Source organism: Drosophila navojoa, chromosome X (assembly GCF_054131105.1).
Source record: "Drosophila navojoa isolate 15081-1374.11 chromosome X, UAZ_NAV_1.0, whole genome shotgun sequence".
NCBI classification, from domain to species: Eukaryota; Metazoa; Arthropoda; class Insecta; order Diptera; family Drosophilidae; genus Drosophila; species Drosophila navojoa.
In genome coordinates this window covers 5,102,467-5,119,274 of record NC_142895.1, presented here as the reverse complement: position 1 = coordinate 5,119,274, position 16,808 = coordinate 5,102,467, and the positions used below count along the sequence as shown (strand labels likewise).

The following is a 16,808-nucleotide window of genomic DNA, read 5'->3' as shown; positions in this document are numbered from 1 at the left end:
AATAGCGAAACAATATCAAGCGATTAACTCACTTCCTTCGTATATAAACCTATCGATATATCGATACTAAACACAACCGACCAAATAGCTCAGTGCTATGACACCTCCCCCAACAGTCATTGCATTTCAAAATTTGTATTTAAAACATAAATTTTTTATTTAACATTGCATAGATATTTTCAACTTCGGTATATAATTGTATATATCTATTCAAAATTCATAATTTAATAATACACTTCTGTGTTCACTTCATTGAGTTTTAGAGTCACAGGCAGTTCTATAACGATGTTATCGATATATTGTGCAAGAACAAACAATTGGACAACACAAAACGCTCAACAGTTATTCTCCTTTTTTTCATCCTTTTTCTTTGATAACATTTCAGTATATGTAACTTTGCCGCTTCCTGGCAATTTGAATTCAATGAACAAGCCAAACAAATTTAAAGAAAAGCAAAAATAATGTTTCTATCAACTATAGCAAAATATATATGGTGTTGTTGTATGGGTGGTATAGGCTACTTCTTGGACCGTCCACGTTTCTTGAGGGGCACACTGGAATCACTGACTGTAAATAAAGTGTAAAGTTTTAGTTGATCCAGGCGTGCAAATGTCCGGCAATTCGTATACTTACCAGTGGATCGAGCTGACGAAGATGTCGTAGGTTGTTCCGCGTCTGCCTCGGTAGTACTGCGTCGACTGCGCAGATTCCTTGGCGCAACATCCTTCTTCAGAGGCTCTTCTATGCTGGGTTTGACGCGACGTCTGCCTTTGACTGGAGCCGCAACAACTATTGGCGAAGGTGGCTCACTATTGCTCCGCAACTTGTTATGCGATGTTTTGCTATCCACATTCTGCTCAGCTGCTACTAAGACCGGAACGCTGGCCGTCGACTGGCCGAGCTGCCTGCGCGAGCGTGTGCGCGGTGTCGTTGACGACTGGGCTTCGGCAGTCTCGTCTATCACCTCCATTGGACGGGGTAACAGCTTCCGGCGTCGCTTAGGTGTGGACACCGGCACAGTAGAAATCGGGGGCAAGGAACCGCCGCGCAGACTACGACGTTTGGTTACTGGATATTTGGTTGGGTCAGGACTGTCCGTTGTACCACGTGAAGTTTCCGCATCGTTCTCCGGTAGCTGGTCCTCGGCGACCGTTCCAGAGCTGCTGGCGCTGCGCAAACGCGAGCGTAGAGAGGGCGATGGTGTACTGCGAGTGGATGATACACTTCTGCGATGGTTTTCATTGCGAAGGCGTATCCTGCACTGCTGCAAGGGCGGCGTGCCACTCAGGCTGCGGAGTGAGCCTCTTGTGCGCGGCAGTACCTGTCGCGAAATGTCCTGGGACTTATTTTCCTCCTCGGCGTCTACCTCCTTATCGGAATCTAGATGAATGGACTGTTCGGCGCTATCCACTTGGATGGGCTGTTGAATTTCCAAGGGCTGATCCGGTTCCTTAGTCTCAGTCTCAGTGTCAATCACAGTCACAGTCTCGACCAGCGGCTTATTATTCTTCTCGCCCTCGTCCTTCATTTCCACATCCATTTCCTCCTTATCGGAAAGCACCAGCAGGCTGGGATTCGAGTCCATGTCGGAGTCCAGATTGATGGCAATTGAATCAGCTACATCTAGAGCGCTTTGGGCAGGTGCCACTGCTTTTTCCTCAACTTCATCCACATTCATTGGCAACTCCGGCTCCTGCTCTTGTTCTTGCTGTTGATCCTGTTTGTCCTGCTGATCCTTGTGCTCGCTGAAAGCAACTGTGGCCACGGAATCATTGCTGGAGCCGCCAATGCTGGTAACCGTTGCCACTGCCGGCTGCACTTCTACGCTGTCCACGCTGTCCAAGTTGATGGTATAGGCCATTACTGAGTCACTGTTAGCCGTGGCGACCAATGAAGGACATGGCGCTTGGTTGGCCTGCTGCTCCGTTTCGTCCTGTTGCTTGAAGGCAAACAACTCGGCGCTGTTGCAAGCAGCCACAGGCTCGGCACGCGCCACATAGCCGCGCACCTCGGTGCCATCAAGCGCTATGACACACTCATCCTCCTCATCCACATCGTCGTCCTCCTCCAAGGAGCCCTTTGTGGTGTCCAGATCATCCACCGTTTCCAAACTGTTTGCACGATAGAGCGAACGATTCGAGCCGCCCTCGCCGCCCACACCATGAGCACGCGGACTGGAGTTCTGGGAGACATTCGTGTCGCTGGGCAGAAACGAGTTGGGCGTATGGGAGGCGGGCGAACGTGAGTCACTAATAGAATTGGTGGACTCCACCACAATTGAATAAACGGGCGCATCCGTGCGTGGCGAGGACAAATCGGAGAGTTCGCTGCTTACGCTATAGCTGGGCGAGCCACGATTGAAGGAGAGTGGAATAGTTGTCTGGTCAAAGCTGGACGATGTGCATTGCTCCTGCTGCTCCACATCGTCGCGGGCATCATCCTCTTCGTCCACCTGTGATTCATGTGGTTGCAATGGTGCCAACTCCTCGTGGCCCACTTCCAGCTCTTCCTCATCTACTTCCACATCATCGCCTTCGGCTTCGGCTTCGACTTCGGCTGCGACTTCAGCTTCAACTTCGGCTTCATTTTCGTCGTCTTCTAGATCTATGTAGGCCAATGGACTTGCTTGCTTACGTGATGGAATAGATTCAGCCTCTGGTTCCGGCTCCTGTTCTAGTTCTGGTTCTGGTTCCAGCTCCGGTTCTAGTTCTGGTTCTGGTTCCGCCTCTGGTTCTGCATCTGCCTCTGGTTTTGCCTCTGGCTCTGGCTCTGTCACTGGCTCCGGCTCCGGTTCTCTCTGTCCTACCCTCTCCGTCTCCTGCTCGGCCATGGCATCCATTGCTGTCATATCATAGGAGGACATGCCCAGCGTCGTGTCCAGCATTTGCAGCATTGGTCTATCAGCCGATGAACCAATGTGGACTGTTTTCCCCAGGGCGGATGGCATGGACCAACCCGTTGCCAAGCTGCTCGGCTCATCGATGTCCCCGCAAATGGTCGTTCGCTCCGACATCTTCACCTGGTACGTGCTGCTAACCACCCTCGATGTGCTCTCGAACATTTTCGAGGAGCAAACAGGCGGCTGAAATGCATTCAGCTGCAGCGATCCGGCTGTACTGCCCGTTTGTACAGTGGCGAAGCTGCCAAAGCCGCTGCTCAATGAGCTGCGTGGCTGTGGACCAGTTGGTGGTGCCATTGTGAATGATCGTGAAGGTTCTTGTTGCTGTTCATGTTGCTGTTCCGGTTGCTGCTTCGATTCCAGTTGCTGTTCCCGATTGCATCCACTGAATGAAGCAAATGAAGCATTCGCCGAGGCCACCGGCGACATGTACTCGGATTCAGTGTCCGAGCTGTTATGTTGTTGCTGCTCCGGCTCGGCTTCTGGTCTGGTGGAGCTCTCCAATTGTTGCTCAATTTCCACAAATATTTCATCTCCATCCAAGTCCGAGACCGTCTGTTCCTCCTCATCCATCTCCATCATTTCCACATCCTGCATTGTCTTGTCCAGCGGTATGGGCGGCAGGAAGCTAAAGTTTGGACGCTGCATTGGCTGGCGTCGAAGCAAACGGCTCTTCAGTATGGTGGGACGCTGCCCCTGCGTTATGCTCGTTGCCGCGTCAGCTTCGGATTTGGTTAACAGATAGCTGGGCGGATGCAGCAAATCATTGGCCACGCGCAAACTATGCAGATCCATATTCATTGCGTTATCTTCATACATCAGATCGTATTCCTCATGCGATGAGTGGGGAAAATTGGGAACTGTTTCATCTTCGACCAGTAGGCGGCGCCGCTTAGATTGCGGGCCCAACGTTCCGGGAGTGGAGCACGGATAGAGACGCTTCTCGGCGCATTGGTATGGTGTCGGACGCACATACCGGTGCAGCTGTGGCAACTCCTTAAGCGCCTTCGAAGCACTGCGCAGAAAAGGTATATTGCGGCTGTCCAATCTAAAGAAACTTGGATCGTTGGGGTGGCGCGTCGCCCAGTGGGCGCTCATAGCGGAGCTCTGGAATATGTCGCCCATGTGACCGTTGGCAAGCTGCTTAGCCAGCTGACAGCTGAATGGCTCCGGCGAGAAATTCGTAAAGTGATTCCCATTCAGCCTGTTGCGTACGCGGAAATATGAGCCCGCTATGGATTGGGTGACGGGCGCCATGGTTGTCCGGTAGGCGGTCAGGATGCCACTTGTCTCGTCGCTCAGTTCCCGCTCTGCGGCCACCTCGTCCATAAAGGAAACCGCTTCGATATACTTGCAGCGCTTGAGCAGCAGAATCAATTGAATGCAGTCGGCGGCGCGGGTCTTGCACTGTCGCAGCTGGCGATAGACGAGCTGCTCCTCATTGTCGCGCAAACAGAGAGTGGCCAGGACATTGAATTTGCCTTCCACGATGCAATGCTGAAAAAAATGCTCCAGCAACGGACGACCATCCTTGTCCATGCAGAACCGCGCATGATGGAATGCTTCCGGTATATTATTGTTGGCCAAGAGCACCTGCAGCTTAAGCTCAGAGGAAACATATCCGGGCGGCATATTCACCACTTGCAATGCCTCCGCATTCGCATTGTAATGGAGCAGCGTTTCGATCAAATGCTTTGTCTGCCATTCGGTATAGACGCCACGTCCAGTGCGTCCCCTATACAAAATATCGAGTGCCGTCTAAGGGAAGAAGCGAGAAAGCTAATGTGAGAACTCTTCAATTAGAAAGGGACAGCCAGTTAGCCTACCTCATGATCGCCCTTGTCCAGAAACCAAAAGGAGCGCACACACTTCACAAATGGCTCGGCTAGGCCAAATGACTCGGCGAAATCCTTGTACAATTCGTGCTCACCGCTCTTGTAGAACTGATCCAAATCTAAAATTAGATATAGCATAAGCTCGTGCTTCTGCTCCAAGTTGAAGTCCTGCAGCAACATTAAACGCATCAGGGTTTGCAGCGACTGGGGCGGGTAGAGTCTATCCTCATTAAGCTTCTTCAGTTCAGCCTGGAATCCATATTGGTGCATCAGCTCGTCTACGTAGAGCTTGGCATTGTGTTTTGCGGAACGTTTCAGTTGAGCTCGTCGCTTGTCATAGTCGCGTCGTATCGATGGCATCGACTGCTGCTGTTCCTGGCTACTCTCCGGCAAGATGCCGCTTTCGATAAGCCAGTGGAGTATGCGCTGATAATCATATAGAACCTTCAGGGTATTCTGTGTAAATTCCAAATCATCGACTAGCTCTAGATTCAAACGAGCCTTGGTGAGCTTTACGAGCAAGTGCTGCACTTCGGACAGCCTGAGGAGCTGATTGTTCAGATGCTGCATCTCTTTGCGTTCGCGCTCTTCCAGCGCATAGGCACCACAGTCAAAGATGCCCTCGCATAGATCCGCGCAACGTTGCTTGATATGCCTGGCGCGCCTCACAATCCAATTGGTTATCACGGACAACGACAGCTTTGTCGAGCTCATCATATTGCACAGCAAGCTGCCGTCCAAGCAGCTGCGGGCGCAGCTCTTCAGCAGCCACATACGATCCTGTTCCAGTCCCATTGACATAATCAGCTCGTACATTTCGAGCTGCAAAAGGAAGAAGGCATCATTGAGGGGCTCCACACTACTGAAGCGCCTGTCAACATACCTTGGAGAGTGACCAGTGCGGTTCGACATTATGAAATTGCGGTAACATTCGAAGTCTCACAATATCCCTGACATAGGCTTCCGGATTAAGAAATATATTTGCCTTATTGTAGTACAGGGAATTCAAGAAACTACGCTGAACGCCCATATATTCAAACTGTTGACAGCCTTTAATTGTCATCAGCATGCAATCTAAGAGAAAGAGAGAGATGAGATTGTAAAATGTCAGAGATGAAAATAGGATAGGAAGGGACAAATTAAGATATCAGATATATGCAGAAGACCAATAGAGGGGGAGAGAAAACAAGAGACAGAGAGAGAGAGAGAGAGAGAGAGAGAGAGAGAGAGAGAGAGAGAGAGGGGCATAGAGTGAAAGAGAACGAGAGGATGAACAATGAAACTATCGAACTATCGGATAGATTAAGAGAATATCTAAAATATGCTGAATACTGATAGGAAAATAGGAAGAGAAAGCGAGAGAGAGAGAGAGAGAGAGAGAGAGAGAGAGAGGGAGAGATAGGGGGGATAGTGCAGAATGTCAGTAAATATCAGACTCTTGATAACGATAAGGATGACGACAAGAACAATCAATCAAACTAACGTATAGATCAAGGCCATCTCTTCAATAAGAGAATATCTGAAATAAGCAGTAGGCTGATAGAGAGAAGGAGAGACAGACGAATATTGGTGAGCTTTCACTGTAAGTGAAGCTTTTATTTGCAAGTTAACTTTTAACAAAGAGCCCTTTCAGACGTTCCTAATTTCATGTGCTTTCCGTGCTTTTCTAGACTTACCAAACGACAGCGCTTTGGGAAAATAGTAAGCATCATGACATTGCAGGGAAATAAACGGAATAATCGAATCGGTATCGAGCTGCAAGGCCAGTCCCACGTGCTGACCACTGAGGATAAAGCCACACAGATAATTCAGATCCTCTTGTGGATTTGGGTGAGTGGGCATCTCCTCCTTGTACCATTGATTGATGTCGAATATGACTAATTTGATGCGATTATCCATTTGCGAGCGCCAGGTAATGGCAGTCAGTACGGTGCCATGCTCTCCAGAGGCAAACGTGGAAGCTGTGGTGCACCCGATGAACGAACAACTTTCAGTGTCCAATGATATACGAATGCGAGTGGTTGCGGCTTGAAAGTCACGCAAAGCGAATTCTCCATTATCCAGGGACACTGGGCTCGGGCGTCTGTAGTTGAATGAATGCATCGCGGAAATCAATTCATCGCCCTGATCATAAACGGCGCAAATATAGTAGCATGGTTGCGGATCATCCGGCGGCACAATGTAACAGAGTCCAACCACAGGTGAAGGCAAGTGCTCGTCGGGCCGACGTATCTGGGCGACCGGCTGCATACTTCTTAGATCATAGACGCAGACGCGTCCATCCTGCATGCCCGCAACGAAGCCGTAAACCAGTTTCATTGGCATTAGTTTGGATATGGGACTGGGAGTAAGCGTGGGAATCTTCACGTCAAATGCCAGGTGAATGTCCTCCTGTCGGCATCGAATGAGATTCTGATCCAGTTGACTTAGAGACTTAATGCAATGAATATCTCTATGTTCCACCTCATTATCGTACAGGCAAAGATTTACGCCCATCTTGGCAACAATTTGGCTGGCATTCACATCCATTAGATGCACATTGCCAGCGGTTGTGCCCATAGCCAAACAGCCATCGAATTGATGAAATTTCGATTTGGCACATATATGCTCATCCAGAAACGCCATGCAAGTGACATTGATCTCTGCGTTATTCAAATCTATGTAGCGCAGCACTTGGCTATTGGTGGGCGAGAAGAGAGCCAACTGTGTTCCCCCTTGCAGGACTTCAATGCATACAGCTAAGAGGACGCGATTGCCAAGGCCAGGTACTGTCAGTTCTTCCACACAGCTTATGCTGCACTTCAGATTTTGCTCGCTCAGAAACGTGTAGCTGGCAATGGGATATCCATTGCTGAGCTGATATATCGTAATGGAGGCCGTATCCACATCCCTTCGCGACATCCAACCCCAGTTGCCGCGATTTATGATGCCTCCAATATAATCAGCTGCAAATCGCAAAGTAAATAAATAGCATATATGGTAATGTAAACATGAGTTTTTGTAATTCTAAACCACTTACAGCCAATGTCGAGCTCGTTGTTCTGCTTGCTGGGCACCTCTTTATTTCCAGGTTTGGAACGTTCAGCGAAATTCACTGTCCGATTATTAGTTGCCTTTATTTCATACCACTCCATTCTTATTTGTATCCTAGCATTGAATATGGAATATATATAGTTCTATATATATTTTTATATATATGTGTGTATATTATGATATTTACTTCACTGCTAATTTTGTTTGCTTTATATTAAAGTAGATAGACTTCCAAAAGTTTATAAAATCCTAGTTATGTTGCATCGCGCTTCGCTTTGGCATTTTCGCACACATGCCGGTCGTGTTGGTGTTGTTGTTTTGTTTAGTTCCAGACGCTGCTGAGAGTTATCAGTGTTAGCTAATGTACGATATTTATATAGACTCGACATGTGAACTAGTGCCAGGCGCTATGATCAAAGCTAAGGTCTCTGTTCTATAAACATTTTTAAATTTCACAGCTTTTTTCATTATAGACAGAGTATAGACACTGATCTATTCGCACGGAGTCACGTCATTGACTGATTGATTGCGAGGCTCCTAAGAAACTAAAGCTATTCGAATCAATTTACGCAACTTTAGCGAATATCATCAGCAACACTGTAAGCAACGATGTTCTTATCGATTGGAAATGTATCGCACCAGACTGACGAGACTTGCTATCGACTCAGCATGCTGCGTTCCTTGCACAGAAACGTAGCCCCTCGAAAAAAGACATAGTATTTCAAATAGCTCAAATCATTTCAAATGTGAACACACATTAAATTTTAAATGAGACTTCTGCTTTGGCGATAAATGCGAATTTGAATGAAATACCAACTAATAGGAAATAACAGTTGGAAAGAACGCAGCCGACATACGAACTCAACGAGAGCCAAGCAAGCAACACTAATCGCAATCGCATGCGACGTCTGGGGGCCCTAACCGCATTGGCGAAAAAATTCCGCACAACAGCAACAGCAGCAACACACAAAAATCGAAAGTACACACACGCGCGCGCAACAGAGGCGGCGGCCAAGCCAAGGAGGAGCAGCAGCAGGCAGCATAAAACGATTCGGCATTAATTTATTTATTTTTGCTTTGAATACCGGCAAACCGGGTAAGACGATAAACAGTGTGTACTAACAGTGTAAACATTCCAGCAAATGGCAAATGCAAAGGATGGCAGCATTTCCGTTACTTACAGACGAAAATACGCACGCACATACACATACGCACGTACGCACGCATACCAACGAAGCAGTGTTTAAAGCTTAGCGTGAAGGAAAAACAGCTTTGCAGCTAAACGTGCGCCAATACAAGTGCAACAATTTACCAACACTCGTAAAAAGAACTCAAAGATAATTATACAAAAAAAAAAAAGAGAAACAAAATAATAAAAAGACAAAAGGTGGAAGTTAACAGGCGAGTGACGAACTTTAAATACTCTACCATCAATTTCATATAAAACTCGGAACTTCAGTTGTGTGTGTGTGTTTTTTTTTTTTTACATATTGATGCTTCCTCCGTTAGTAAATTTAAATTAGTTAATCATATGTACAAATGTTAAATACATTAAATAAGGATTAACTGGAAGAGTCATCGCTATGCTAAATTTATGTAGGTTGAGTTTCAAAGCTGAACGTTTGAAAAAATAAGCATATGTCATATGCTATTACATTCAATGTAAATAAACAAAAATGATTTATAGTGTAGGGTATGTAGCTAAAGAATTGCACATTAATTAACAAGATTGCAGCATTTATATGACGTTTTTAATATATTTCTTTATATTTGTCTGTGTGTGTGTGTAAAATATTATTTTAGGTGAAGATCGAGGGAATTAAGAAGCAAACTCGTGGAGGATGGCCCAGCATGGGGTTACGGAGGCTCTAGCCGCAGAGCTGGCGAAAGCCGTGGACCTGATAATGCATCCAATGACCGTACACCAGGCACGGCTCGAAGCTTATATGGCCTGCGAGCGTTTCAAGGAGGAGTCACCTCTGTGCGCCCAGGTGGGACTCTATTTGGCCAGCTCGGCTCAGTTCAATCAGGAGGTGCGGCACTTCGGCCTACAGCTAATCGAGTACACAATCAAATTCAAATGGAATTGCATAACACACGAGGAGAAAGTGTACATTAAGGATAATGCCATCAAGATGCTAAATTTGGGTGTTGGCCCAGCCGAGGATCGCACGCTGTTGCATTTAAAGGACGCTCTCTCGCGCATCATTGTCGAGATGATCAAGCGTGAATGGCCCCAACAGTGGTCAGATCTGTTGCCCGAACTGTCGCAGGCTTGCACCAATGGTGAGGCTCAAACGGAGCTAGTTTTGTTGGTCTTCTTGCGCTTGGTTGAGGACGTGGCGCTGCTCCAGACAATCGAATCGAATCAGCGACGCAAGGACATGTATCAGGCACTCAACAACAACATGAATGATATATTTGAGTTCTTTCTGCGTCTGATCGAACAGCATGTGACCGCATTCCGGGAAACAACCCGTTTGGGCAACTATCACAAGGCGAATGCCCACAGCCGAGTCGTTGAGACGGTGCTGCTGACGCTGAGCGGCTTTGTGGAGTGGGTCAGCATCAATCACATCATGTCGAGCAACGGAAAACTGATGCATTTCCTTTGCATACTCCTGAATGATAAAGCATTCCAATGCAATGCTGCCGAATGTCTCGCACAAATCACAAATCGTAAGGGCCAGACAAAGGAGCGCAAACCCCTGCTCCAGCTGTATGGCGAGGAGCCCTTACGGTACATCTACACGGCCACCCAAATGCAGGTGGACACCAGCAGTGCACAGGCCATCGAACAGCACCATAATTTCCTCAAGAAACTCATTCAAGTGCTGAACGGCATGGTGCAACAATTGGTTGCGCTGTGGGGCAAGGACGAGGGCACCCAGCGACCGGCACAATTGAATGTAATGTTTGAATGTCTGCTACTGCTCGCCCAGCATCCATCGCTGACTGTGGCACATGGAGCCACCCTGATTTGGCAGCTGCTGCTGAAGCACGACGGCTGCTCCAAGGACTACCTGATGGTCAACTACATTCCCAAGCTAATACAAACCATTGCGCCGCGCATTGTCAAGATATCGTATCCAAGCCAACAATCGGATGGAGTCACCCAAGTCCTGCTGCCCAACAGCACTGAGGCCTACATACGCATGGAGTACGACAGCGAGGAGGAATTTGCCATATACTTCTTTCGCTGTCGCACCGACTTCCTCGAGATCTTTCGGCAGGCAACGCTGGTGCAGCCATTGATAACGTACGGCTATTGCGAGCAGTGGCTGCAGATGCGACTGCGCAACGCTCACACGGAACAGGAAATGTCGAACATGAGTTGCAGTGTACTCGATCCCATTTACTTGGAGTGGGATGCGTTGGTCTGTGTCCTGGATGGTGTACTTAGTCGCATTTTGATGGTGTCCGAGCGGCCAGCTGTCGCGGGCGGCCTTCGTTTGCTGGAGGAGTGCCTCAAGCTGGAAACATCAAATCCATTAATCTATTCCATTTTATTATCTTGCATATCAGCGCTGTTTGTGTTCCTCAGCATGTCCTCGTGCCAACTGACGCCCAACAATTGTGTGGCCATGAGTGGTGTGACGCTCCTGCCCCGTGTCCTGGACAAGATCTTCCGCGCATTGGTTCTGAAGCCACCCAATGAGCTAGAGAAGGTGCAACAGAAGTCCGCTAAGAATTTGCGTCGACATGCTGCCTCGTTGCTGGTCAAACTGGCACACAAGTATCCACTGCTCTTGCTGCCCGTTTTCGAGCAGATCAACAATCACGTGGAGTGCCTGCTTAAGGAGCCGTCGTCGCCTCATCTGTGCCGAATGATGCGCACCACGCTGCAGGAGGCGCTCATCCTAATCTCGAATCATTTCTGTGACTTTGAGCGTCAGACGCTCTTCATCGAGCACATCATCCAGCAGAAGCGCTCGGAGTGGCTCAGCTTTGGCGATGTATTCAAATCCCCGCTGGAGTTCATGCGTTTCGTTGGATTGGACAAGCCGCCCGTCTACGATATTGACCGTGATCCCTCCGTTGTGCAACGTTCGCGGATTCTGGATGCTCTGCATGTGGTCCTGGGTGTCGTTAAACGGTGCACCTGGCCCGATGATCCGGATCGCGCCCAGCGCGGTGGCTTTGTCATTGGCTGCACAGATCTGGGCAATCCCATCTGCAGGAATCCGGCAACGAAGCATGTGGTGCCGCTGCTCTCGCACGTGCTTAGCCTGATGCGTGTTCTGAATGAGCTCTTCCGGCCGGAGGCATTGGCTGCTCTCTCCGAGGGCTATCGCAATATTCACGGCATGCTGGAGCATGAGAAGAAGCTGCTGATGGGCATATGCGCCATACCCGCTGATCCCCTGGACCCGACCATCAAATCGGAACCAACCGCCTTCGAGAAGATGCAAACCTTCATGACTGTGGTCAGCGAGGGCTGCTATCATTTGATGGGTTCGGCGGGTCCGTCTCTCGGACGTGATCTCTACCAGCTGGTGGGTTTGTCCGATGCCATAATCAGCAATGTGTTCAGCTGCTTGGACATCATACCCGATTATCGTATGCGACCCATAATCCGAGTATTCTTTAAGCCATTCGTCTACTCGTGCCCGCCCAGCTTCTATGAGTCGGTGCTGGTGCCGCTCTTCGCTCATCTGACTCCGCTCATGTGCGAGCGGCTGACACGTCGCTGGATCTACATCTCGTCACTGTACGAGTCGGGGCAGCTGAATGGCGAGGTGAACGACACACAGGAGGTGCTCGAGGATCAGCTGAATCGGACACTCACACGCGAATATCTCGATGTGCTAAAGATCGCCTTGGTGGGCGGTCAAATCGGTGCGGATCATGTGAATGCGGCTGGTGGTGCCAACGTGGTGGCAATGGAGAACGAGGAGCACTCCATGGACAGTGTACCACAGTCGCGTGCCTCGCAATCCGCCCTGCTCTCGGACACCATCAGCGATCTGGGTGGCCAGCTGCTGCGCAATGGCATGATCGGCAACTACATCCTGATGACACTGCTGAAGGCGATCGCCTGGAACGATGGCATGTGCAGCATGAAGGCTGTGAATATAGCGGCGCCCGTCATGCGCTTTCTCGCCGCCGAGCAGCTGATGGATGAGAATAAGGCCGTGAGTGCCTTTACAGCGGTGCTGCAGGGCATGCAGGTGCATGGCCAGCATGAGGCGAATCAATCCGGATTGATAACACTCGGCGTTCAGTTCTATGAACTGCTGCGTCCGAAATTCCCAGTGCTCAGCGAAGTTTTGCAGCACATTCCAAGCGTCAATGCGGCGGATGTGCAAAAGTTCGATGAAAAGGTCGCGGTGGCTCCCGTCAAGGGCAACAAGGTGGATCGCGCCAAAAAGGACATATTCAAGAAGCTGACCGCCCAGCTAGTGGGACGCAGCGTCAATCAATTGTTCCGGCACGAGGTGCAAATCGCCAACTTGCCACCGATGCAGTCAAATCAAAAGCAAATCAACTCAACCAGCGTCGACATCATGGACAGCAATCAGAATGCCAATCTGAGCAAGCTGTTCCACACCGAAAAGTGACAGGCGGCGACGACGACGACGACGACTCGATGCCGATGCCGATAATAATGATCGACGGATCGATAATCGATAATCGATGTTGCCCATGCCGTCCCGCCGCGGCGACGACTGAAAGTAAATTAATTGTAAACTAGTTAGGCAGCATTAGCTGCAGCAGTAGCAGCAGCAGAAAGCAACAACAACTGGAGGAGTAGAAGCAATACCCAAGCCAATATTGCCTGGAACGGAAGCTACCCCCCTTACACACACACACACACACACACTCACACATACACACTCACGCATACACACCCTCATTATCATTGCCATCCAAATCCTAGTTTTAAACATAGCTATAGCTATGGCTTTCACACGATTCCCACGTGAACATGGCTACAGTCTGTTGCAGTCATCAACTGCTGCGAGCGAGTGCAATACCGAACCCGAAAGCCTTGCTTTAAGTTTCAACTTTAGCTAGCTCCATTTCTAAGCCTCATCTCTAGCTGTTCCGCTCCTTGCTTTATTCTCATCTCTCCAACTGCCACAATTGCCACAAGTTTTGCTGCAACTACTTGCTACACATATAAAAAAAAGGAAAAAAAAAAAACACAAAATTGTAAACATTTTTTTGCTATTATTTATTGTATAACACTTTTAATGTTTAAGCTCCCTTAGCACCTTTTTTAACTTTTACATTTTCCAGTTATTTTTCCCACTTGTTTTGGCAGTAGCTTTTTGTTATTTATTGTTCCCCAAAATTTGTTATTTTGCACAAACGAAAATGAAAAGAAAAGAAATAGAAATAGAAATAGAAATATACACATAATAGTTAAGAACCACAACAACAACAACAATAAGAAACACCAAGTAATGCTCGAACAGTAAATTGGCCTTGCAGTAAATCAATAGTTGAGCGCCCACATTTTTATATAAATTATTTACAATTATATATATATATTTATAAATATATAACATTTTTCAAATTGTATATTCGAATTAGATGATGATGAAGAAGAATAAGAAAAGTAGAATACCCTTAATAAATATTGTATACATATTTGAAGAAAATAAAATTATTGAAATTACGCTTAGGGTTTTAGGCTAATCAAACAGGAGTTATTAATGTGTAATATCATCTTGTACACACACACAACACACTTACACACAAACACCCCCATGCCCCACACACCTACACACATTTATATTGGGATATATTTTACAATATTCAAAAACTGAAATTATATTTTTAAAAGCGAATAAAAAACGAAAAACTATAATAAAAAAAAAAAAAATAGTAACAAAAAAAAAAAGAACACAAAGTGCCGTAAAGTACAGAAAAACATTTAATAGTCGAGGATCCTAGTTATACTAATGGGCTTCACTCCGAAATAAATTCAATGAAAAACGGGTTTAAATAACACTATCAAAAATTAGCACATGCTGCTTAAAATGTTAAAATATAAACAAGAAATATATTCTAATCATAAACGAAACGCATTTCCTAATTTAAAAAAAAAAAAAATATATCCAAAAAGCCTTTTTGCATAATTAGCCAAGTTAATAAAAAAAAAAAAATAAAATAAAAATTCTTTATACATACAGATATTGAATAATTATATATATATATTTAAATATCGAGTTTCTCAATGCACAATAATCCCATAAGAAACATCTTTGTAGCTTTAAGCGCAAAAGAAACATTTTTATACTCGTATGTCATTTTCCTACTCAAAACAAAAGTTCACTTTTAGCTTACAATATAACATAATACAATTCAAATATAGATATATATATACATACTGAGACCGAGGATCGTATATATATATATATGATACAATTTGTAATAAAAATACGCGTATGCATAGATTGTTTATATAGCATATATGTATATATAGAGAGAGTTCCTTTAATCCTTAGCCACCATGCCGATTGTCGCACAGATTACTCCAGTCGGGCACATGCTCGTTCTTTAGGTACGAGTCCTTGGTTAGCGACCGCGTTTGGATGAGATCTGTGGCACCGCACAAGGAACCGCCCAGCCAGGCTGTGAAATTCTGTTTGCCAATCGCTTGATAGAACTTGAACTGCAATTGGCCATGGAAACGTGTCGCATAGTAGTCATCATTGGCCAGCAAGTGCTGCAGCTCTTGCTTGAGTCGTGCCAGCAGACCCGGCACCATGGCCCCACCTCCAATGACAAAGATGCTCTCCACCAGGGCGCGACGTACATCCATGCTGCAATCGAGTATGGCGCGCAATATCAAATGCGGCAAGCTATCCCGTTCATTATTCTGTTCGAAGAGCAGCTCGTAAACAGATTCACGCAGGCTGCCGGGAATGCTAATGACAGCATCATCATCACAGATGCCATATTCCACATCGGGTGGCGATTGCCTGTCCTCTTTGTAGGCACGTTCAAAGCTATTCACAAAGCAGGTGCGCACTTTAATATCCTCCAGGACGCTGGGCGTTAGCAATTGTTCCTTGACGCCCGTTGCTAGCAGCTGCCGTTTGATCTCCTCTTCCACTGCTCTGCTGCCATAGCTCTGGTCCTTGAATGCAGACATAATTTGGACGCCGCTAAACACAGGCATTATCGTTGTCTCACTGTAGCCAATGTCCACAACCAGGCCCGTCGGCACAGCCAACGTGGACAGAGAAATTAAATGGGCAGGCACAAAAAGCACCGAAGAGACATCAAAGTGTATGAAGAGTGCTCGGGCTAGGGTCTCCCGTATAATTGTCTGGCCAAAAATGTTCTCCACAATCACAAATTTACGCTCCTTCGGACTGACCAGCAGGTGCCTGTAATTAATGAAAGCTTAAATAACCCATTCTACAATACACAGCTCAATCTCTCTTGGTACTTGAAGAAAATGGTTTGCAGGAAGTCAACAATTTGGTCGTATAGCTCCTCCGTTGTTGCATAGTCAAAGAGCAGCTTGGTTTTCCCAGTTGTGGTCAAGACCACTTCCGTGGGTATTATTTTACGTGGATGAGACTCTGCTGCAAAGCCGAGCCTGCAAATATGGCCAAAACAATTGGGATGATATCATCATCAGAACAAAGTGGATATATTTTTGCAATCGTTGCACTTACTTGGTATACGCATTGCCAATGTCTAGGACGATTGGGGGTTTCTCTTGCATTACACTTTCGTAAAGCGGCATGATTGATATGGTATTCTGTTTAGCAGGCGACAATAATTGTTAACAAATGCAAGCCACACAAAAAGGCAACAGCTGAGTGTTTTGCATATCGCGCTATCGATAGGCATGCAAACCATTGCGGTATATGCGATACCGATAGATTTCCTCTACTTAAGAAAGAATGTCCCATTTGTTTAAAAATAAGGCAAGCTGCAACCAAAAACGAGCCCTAAAATCATGGAGAGACTAATTACAGTTTGATTTTCCAGAATACATTTTTATGTTAGTAATGAAACTTATTCAATTTTGTGTACATAAATTAACGTACTTTTCAAATGCAAATAAAAGTAGT

The 16,808-nt window shown here is 46.7% G+C and overlaps 3 protein-coding genes across 3 annotated transcripts; 1 reads left to right on the top strand and 2 right to left on the bottom strand.

Annotated features, from left to right (window-relative positions):
• Positions 1-385: 385 nt before the first annotated feature.
• Positions 386-8,248, bottom strand: Elys (AT hook containing transcription factor 1 homolog). Its single transcript, XM_089264806.1, has 7 exons — positions 7,955-8,248; positions 7,754-7,881; positions 6,411-7,679; positions 5,618-5,808; positions 4,726-5,556; positions 634-4,657; positions 386-567 (listed from the first exon to the last, which is right to left on the bottom strand). The coding sequence occupies exons 2-7, from the start codon at positions 7,866-7,868 to the stop codon at positions 518-520; spliced, it is 6,480 nt and encodes a 2,159-aa protein (XP_089120932.1). The 5' UTR covers positions 7,869-7,881; positions 7,955-8,248; the 3' UTR covers positions 386-517.
• A 152-nt stretch (positions 8,249-8,400) lies between these two features.
• Positions 8,401-16,115, top strand: Ranbp21 (exportin-5-like protein Ranbp21). The gene is made up of 2 exons (XM_030389293.2): positions 8,401-8,863; positions 9,571-16,115. Exon 2 carries the CDS (start codon positions 9,609-9,611, stop codon positions 13,326-13,328), a length of 3,720 nt encoding a protein of 1,239 aa, XP_030245153.1. The 5' UTR covers positions 8,401-8,863; positions 9,571-9,608; the 3' UTR covers positions 13,329-16,115.
• Arp10 (Actin-related protein 10) lies at positions 14,905-16,626 on the bottom strand. Its single transcript, XM_030389297.2, has 3 exons — positions 16,407-16,626; positions 16,175-16,327; positions 14,905-16,112 (listed from the first exon to the last, which is right to left on the bottom strand). Exons 1-3 carry the CDS (start codon positions 16,475-16,477, stop codon positions 15,221-15,223), a joined length of 1,116 nt encoding a protein of 371 aa, XP_030245157.1. The 5' UTR covers positions 16,478-16,626; the 3' UTR covers positions 14,905-15,220.
• Positions 16,627-16,808: the final 182 nt, after the last annotated feature.

Bases quoted from the DNA above. Each gene is read 5' to 3' on its own strand.
- Elys (XM_089264806.1), bottom strand. From the start codon at position 7,868: ATGGAGTGGTATGAAATAAAGGCAACTAATAATCGGACAGTGAATTTC. The intron at 5,809-6,410 runs GTAAGTCTAGAA...TCTTTCTCTTAG, and splicing joins TCCCAAAGCGCTGTCGTTTG to ATTGCATGCTGATGACAATT. The intron at 568-633 runs GTAAGTATACGA...CTTTATTTACAG, and splicing joins TTCGTCAGCTCGATCCACTG to TCAGTGATTCCAGTGTGCCC.
- Arp10 (XM_030389297.2), bottom strand. From the start codon at position 16,477: ATGCCGCTTTACGAAAGTGTAATGCAAGAGAAACCCCCAATCGTCCTA. The intron at 16,328-16,406 runs GTAAGTGCAACG...CCATATTTGCAG, and splicing joins ATTGGCAATGCGTATACCAA to GCTCGGCTTTGCAGCAGAGT. The intron at 16,113-16,174 runs GTACCAAGAGAG...CATTAATTACAG, and splicing joins CTGCAAACCATTTTCTTCAA to GCACCTGCTGGTCAGTCCGA.
- Ranbp21 (XM_030389293.2), top strand. From the start codon at position 9,609: ATGGCCCAGCATGGGGTTACGGAGGCTCTAGCCGCAGAGCTGGCGAAA.